The sequence below is a fragment of the Corticium candelabrum genome, chromosome 5 (assembly GCF_963422355.1).
Source record: "Corticium candelabrum chromosome 5, ooCorCand1.1, whole genome shotgun sequence".
Classification (NCBI taxonomy): domain Eukaryota; kingdom Metazoa; phylum Porifera; class Homoscleromorpha; order Homosclerophorida; family Plakinidae; genus Corticium; species Corticium candelabrum.
Genome location: NC_085089.1, coordinates 1558239 through 1565000, shown reverse-complemented (window position 1 = coordinate 1565000; position 6762 = coordinate 1558239). Strand labels below are relative to the sequence as shown.

The 6762-nt window shown below is 44.9% G+C and overlaps 1 protein-coding gene across 2 annotated transcripts in view; it reads right to left on the bottom strand.

Annotated features, from left to right (window-relative positions):
• The window catches only part of LOC134180502 (exportin-1-like), a 15400-nt gene extending 8638 nt beyond the window's left edge, over window positions 1–6762 (bottom strand). For both annotated transcript variants that reach the window (XM_062647671.1, XM_062647672.1), the window contains exons 1-12: window positions 6611–6762; window positions 6426–6527; window positions 6094–6166; window positions 5915–6021; window positions 5431–5546; window positions 5293–5358; window positions 5179–5227; window positions 4406–4525; window positions 4290–4344; window positions 794–867; window positions 537–725; window positions 1–158 (exon numbers count right to left, since the gene is read on the bottom strand). The exon at window positions 1–158 is cut by the window's left edge and continues 28 nt beyond it. In XM_062647671.1, coding sequence (XP_062503655.1) covers window positions 1–158; window positions 537–725; window positions 794–867; window positions 4290–4344; window positions 4406–4525; window positions 5179–5227; window positions 5293–5358; window positions 5431–5546; window positions 5915–6021; window positions 6094–6166; window positions 6426–6527; window positions 6611–6718 — 1217 coding nt within the window. In that variant the 5' untranslated portion in view covers window positions 6719–6762. The remainder of the gene's footprint in view (window positions 159–536; window positions 726–793; window positions 868–4289; window positions 4345–4405; window positions 4526–5178; window positions 5228–5292; window positions 5359–5430; window positions 5547–5914; window positions 6022–6093; window positions 6167–6425; window positions 6528–6610) is intronic.

Genomic DNA, 6762 nt, shown 5'->3' with positions numbered 1-6762 from the left:
CTCCGTGGAGGAATGTTGGCACTATATGGCTGTACTCCACTAGAGACTAATATAGGACTTGAAGGAGAGCTGGTTGAGAATGGACTCTCTTTGTACAAGTCAGATGTCAACACATTCCAGTATTCAAGACATATCTTGAAAATCTCAGTTTCGTCCACCTGCAATGATTTACGTATTCAGTACAAACTCCGGCAGTTGCACAAATAAAATATAAATAAACATGAATAACCCACTTGTACACAAACGTAATTCTGTGAATGAAGAGTGATGAGACAGCACACAAAATGAAGAAACACAAAACAAGCAAGATAGTGGGTACACAGACAAGCAAGCAAACTGACAAACACGAGAGAGAGAGAGAGAGAGAGAGAGAGAGAGAGAGAGAGAGAGAGAGAATAACATAACTAAACGGTGACAGTGACTCTGTGTGTGTGTGTGTGTGTGTGTGTGTGTGTGTGTGTGTGTGCGCGCGCACGCGTGCACACAGCAAAAAGTGCAAAAGTAAACAGACAAGCCAACACAGACACCGTCTTCACCTCTGATATCAACACCAGAAAGTGTAGTGCTTCCAACAGTGTCTGCTGTAGTTCAGCTTTCTGTTCCAGAAAGACACCGTGCGCCTTCAAAAACGTGCACAGAAACAAACTCAAGTTTTGGATGAAATTCTGTTCGTCGTCGCGACCATTCCGATACGCATCCCGAATGTTAGTAGTGAGGGGAAGCATCTGCAAGAGAACAAAGAAAAGCTTGACTGACACAAACCGACCGGTGAGAAGTAAACGTATGAACTTGCCTGCTTCAGTTGTGTCATTGTAATAGTAAACAACAAAACAAATTGTTCCTCATACTGTTCGGCTTCAATACCAGCTATAACAGCAAACAGTGTGTCACGTGTGTGGGTGGGAGGAAGTCCTCTCACTGAACCCTCCAAGAGGGTATCCCACGGGACCTTGCATTTCCGTTAGTTCCCTGGCCAGGGGGAGGAAATACATGCTAACTCCAGCCTTGGCAAGCTGAGGATGGTGTGAGGTTAGGATGCGCTAGCCGAGCAAGCTTGTCATCTGACTGTGCATTTGCTACTACTCGCAGAATAGAGTGCCTTCTTGGCGAAAACTTCTGCGATGCCGAAGCCCATAGTGGGTATGACGGAATTCCAGGTTCCAGGTGTGTGTGTGTGTGTGTGTGTGTGTGTGTGTGTGTGTGTGTGTGTGTGTATGTGTGCACGCGTGTATGTGTGTGTGTGTGTGTGTGTGTGTGTGTGCATGTGTGTAACGGCAAAACATAGTACATACAACAGTACGTGTGATACGTACATTATGTGTCTAAGAGACCATCTGATTAACAGCCCTGAGGTGGTTACGTTAAATGGTAAAATGTGCTTGTTGAGATCATTAATCATAAAATGTCTGATCACAAGCCCATCCAAACAAGCACCTCCCTGAGATGGACATCCTAGTGTAACTTGCAAAATGCATGTGTAGTTGACTCAAGGTTCTCACTACAGCGTGGCAGCATAACAGCGTGGCACTGTGTCACACTCCAGTAGGAATGTTAATTACGTTACACGCAACAGCCACAATGCGAAATCTACCTCACATGAGATTGGCTCAAGTGTCCAACTTGAACCGTGTAACTGTAAAAAGCAAACTGCATGCGTCGTGAACCTGCTCATCCCGCCACGCTCCCAAAAAGGTCTAACGAGAGAATCCTGTTGACTACATCAAATCAGCTCTAACTCTCTACTTAATTGTTAATTTATTATTAGCCTTTAGAGTGTGGACTGGTGCAACAGCATAGGTGTGACACGTGTCACTGTGTACTTTGACCTGAGTGTTGTCCAACACAACACGCATTGTCAGTCTACAGACTGTCAGTGCAGTTAGTCTGCTGCATCTTTGTTGCGTTTACTATTTGCCAGGTATGGTCTGGATGAATGTAATTATACAATAACCGCCTCTGTCCGAATGAAAGCCCATTGGTGGTCATTCAGACAGTGCAGGTAATTTTTTCAAAAACAAATAAGTGCCTTGGGGCTCTTTTTTGGACAATTACAATACATAATGTTGTATAGTCTGAGTCAAAACTATTGACATATTTATGGTTGGAGGCATGGCCATGGGAAGCGTGAGCAGAAACGCATCCGTTTTGAGGTCATGTACGCTTTTTTAGATAGAAGAGAACTATTGTGTATGCTCGTACATTTGCTAGACTTCTGGAAACTCACAAGTGCGGATCAATAGTTTGTGCCCTCCTTTCAGCTAGATGCGCGTTCAGTGTACAGCAACAGATCACAAGGCGTGAGCAAGTGCCACTCCGCCTGAATTGCATCTTCCAGTTCATGAACGTTTTGAGGCCTAGGAAGCTCAACACACCGCTTGATGACCGCCCAGAAGTTTCTATTTCGTGCAAAATCTGGTGAGCTATCGGGCCAATCGAGAAACCATGGCGCCCCGAGTCTCGTTTTTTCTAGCTTCACTAGCAGTGGAATTTTAATTCTAAGGCATTGTGTAGCAATACTTGCAACATGAAGTTCTCTTCTGCTGGTGGAAGAACTGCATGACGACAACTTCCTGCGCTGCAAGCTGATGTGCAAGTTTGTTCGCTGATTTGTTGTTCCTTGTTGCGGTATGTTCACTAATTGAAGCTGTTCGATGGTTTTCAGCTAGTTTTTGGTCTTCAACGGAAAGCTCTACACTGAATTCCTTCTCCAGTGTCCAGTCTTTGGAGAGTTCAGTACACAATAGAGAGAGAAACACGTAAAAGTTGGCAGATCTCAGATGGTTTCCTAGTACTGGAGCGGTATACAGTAACAGAATATCGCGGCGTTGTCTTTCATGACTCGTTTTATGATGGAAAAGTTCTCTGAGCGGATGCGAATACTATGGAATAGCTTTTGTGAATGTTTTTCACCTGTATGAGAAAAATTGGTGCTGTTTCTTAATAAATAGCAAAACTAGAAAACTTTCCAAAAAGAGTACACCGGAAATGTGTCTATAGGTTTGATGCGAACTGTACATATAACAAAAATTGGTATTCACAAAGTTGTAAATCATGAATAGAAACAAATAGCTACAAATGTTATATCAACAGTGACCAGGGTTCTAGCCAGGACCATCTTTACTGTCATTTTTACGATTGGGAGGGTTCCTAGACAAATGGGGAAGTTCCAACTGTCCCTGCATATCCTAATGAGCAGTGAGGTGGAGTGTTCTTTGCTGCCTAAGCAGCAGGTTTACATAGGAATGCCACACATGTCACTATAGAAACAGTACAACAGTTGGGGTATGAAAGGAAACACCCCGTTTATTGGGTTAAGTTGCATGTACATTGCACTACATTCAATGTAAAACGCACTTAATTAAGGACACACATGTCCCTATTATAATCTTATCTACACTACATAGGTGAGTCTTCCCATCAGTCACCAGTAAATTCTAAACTTGTTTACTTAATTAATCCTCCATCAAGAATTGTAAGCAAATTTTATCTCTCCTAGAGAGACTACAGCGAGGTCACAGATTTAAGTAAAGACATATACTAAAATGATTTCGGAAATAGCCTTCTAAGCCAATCAGCGTCTTAGAACAGTAACGTCAGTTGTAAATTCTGATTGGTTTAGCAATAACTGGTTATGCCAAGTGCACTAACACTGATTGTACCCACTCCTGTGAAATCCTCATGGGTGGCTAAGCACACCAGAAGGCCAGAAGACTCTGGTGCACGCACACATCTTAGTTTTAGTTACAGTTCTGCAATATTTCCAAGCTTGCGGTGACAGGACATGCACAGTAGCGTCGCGTCACCTTTGACAACTGGTTGAGCGGTAGTCTCGCCAGTCGAGCGGTTCGACTAGCTGGCGGTTTGTCAAAGAATCAAAGAGTCATCGTTTCATGCCGTCCACCAAGATATCGCCGCAAACACGGCAGACGTCTCTTCTTTGTTCATGAGATCTCATGGCATTTACAAATGATATGACGATCTAGGTAAAACAATCTTACGCTGTTAGACTACCATTTAGCACCACTTTTGATAAGAACTTCCAAAATCATTTTAGTAGCGTTTTGGTCCACACTAGAGTTCGCACACTTTGGGTCTGGAATTCGATGCTACACCTAGAGTTGCATGTTAGTTATCAGCGTGTTTTTATCAAACTGATGCTGCTTGACACAGAGTCTAGAAACCTGAGTGACCAAAGTCTTCGCAAAGTGCTACCTTAGCCAATGGCACTTATTGTCACTGCAGTGTCAGTCACCATTGTCACACAAGCTTATGATTTAATCATGACTCACCGATTTCATTCAGACACTTCAATGTGACATTCCTGAACATTGGAACGTTGAGAAACTACAACCACAACATGCAAATTGTGTCTTGTCTGTCTGCAACCAGAAAGTGAGTTCATTACCTTGTAGACAAGTGTTGTGATGAGTTTAGTTTCGAATATGTAGCCCAAAGGAATCCAGTTGAGAAATCGTAGTAAAGTTTCTAACGTGGCCATTACCAAGGCGACACTTTGTGAGTTTTCCTATTATGTGCATAAAATATATTAAATGCAAATCAGATACAAGCAGATGAATAACCAACAGACCAACACACAGACACACATGAAACAGACAAAAAGACAAGCAAACAAACAAACACAAAGATGACAAACAGACAGACAGTCAAAGCAAATAAACAGATAAACAAACAAACAGAGACAGACAAAGCAAATAAGCAGATAAACAAACAGACAGACACAAATTCATGAAAATAATTTCTTTAACAGAGAGACAAACAGACAGACAGATAAAGCAAATAAAGAGACAAACAAACAAACAGGCAGAAACAACAGATACACAAGACAGATAGAGATAGACTGAGACAACAGACAGACAAATAGAGATGCAGTAAGTGATTACAGAGGGCACGTTTAGTTTCTGATAAAAATTTCATTGTATTCGAAATATGAGAGACAGACAGACAAAAAGACAGACAAACAGACAGACAAACACAGACAGACAGACAGACAGACAAACACAGACAGACAGACAGACAGACAAACACAGACAGACAGACAGACAGACAAACACAGACAGACAGACAGACAGACACAGACAGACAAACACAGACAGACAGACAGACAGACAGACAGACAGACACACACACCACTTCCCAACACAAAATCCAAATCCCTACCATAACAAACGAGCAGAGCTGGAAGACTTGCGAGAACTCGCTATTCATACTACACAACAAAAAAACGTCAACCGTCACACCCAATCCACATCCACATCCTCCTCCTCAAATCACCTGTCTCTCAGATGCCTCGCCTTCAACGCAGTCATCTGGCCAGTAGAGAAGTCGAACACCTCCTCACTGACATACAACACATAACGCGCGTTACCTCAACGTTTCCCACCACTAGACGTCACCACCCGACTGACTAACCTGAGCAACTTCAATATCGCCATATTGTTCTGACAGAGCGACTCGCTCGTCTTACTCGAACCGACGATATCGGAGATGAAGGTCGGCCAATTCCGTGGCCATTCATGTTTCAATATCTACAAAATTGAGAAGGTTGTCAACGATTTTAGCGCCCGAAGCGGCGGTCCGTAGTCTGAGTGTGTCGATCAGTAGTGAAAACGCACGGAACATAGTGTTCTTCATCGTCTAAATGAACTCCAAGCGAGCTGGGGTTATTCCTGTCATCATGTCAGTGACACATGCGTAGGCGTGGCCAAACTCAAACCGCTCTCTCTCGTCCGTAGTATATGTGCACTCTACGAATTCATAACCAGCCTCTGCACCATGTACCAGCTGACGTACGTACAAGGTCTCGATTTGTGTTTGTCTTCCGCGCCCTCGCCACGCCACGCCACGCCCACGCATGGCATATATACCGCCACACGTGCGGCTCTCGCTCACTCACTTGCACGAGAATCATATTCAGCTTGCCGACGTAAACGCGCTGCTGCTGCAGGTTCTCGGGCGACGACGACATCTTGATGACCAAACCGACAATGAACTTCTTGATGCCTACAGGAGAGACAGACAGACAAGCGAAAGGTGAGACAGACAGACAGAGAGAGGCTCTACAGTCATACTTACCTTCACACTGCTCTCTCGGTAAAACTTTCCATCTCGTCTTGATGACGACTTCGAGGATCTGCAGCGCATAGTACTAAAAAAATGGCGCGAAAATTAGGTCAGTCGTCGAGATGGCCTCCCGTTCGCGGCCCGAGCATGACACGCACGCCCTACACCATCCCGACGCAAGCCACATACAACCACCATCGCTCAATCGGCGAATAAACCCGTCCGGGTATCGCGAATGGCGCGAAATCGAACGACAACGAACGTCGAGATTGCGCCGCTCGCCGGCTGTCTTGCAATCCGATAACGGGGCGTGCGCGTCGCACATGCGAAGCGACGCGTCCCACCTTCGTCTCCATCGACGCTGAGTACTCGAGAATGGTATCAACGCGCGTCCACGAGTCCGGATGCTCCTTCAACTCTGTCAGCACCCTCTGCGCCACTTGTTGCTACACACAAATCGACGAATCAAGCGAGTTTGCGACCGTCTCGTCGCGTTTTCATCTCTAATCGCGTGTGCTACGTTTCCCACCTCTTCGCCTGCTCCGTTATAGAGCGAGGCGACGACGCGGTCGAGCAAGTGAATGTCCAATTTCTCATTGAAATCGAGGAGACGAATTGCGCCGTCGACGGCGGCCATAACGCTGGGTCTGATGCTTGCCGTTCAAACGGCCCACGTCATAT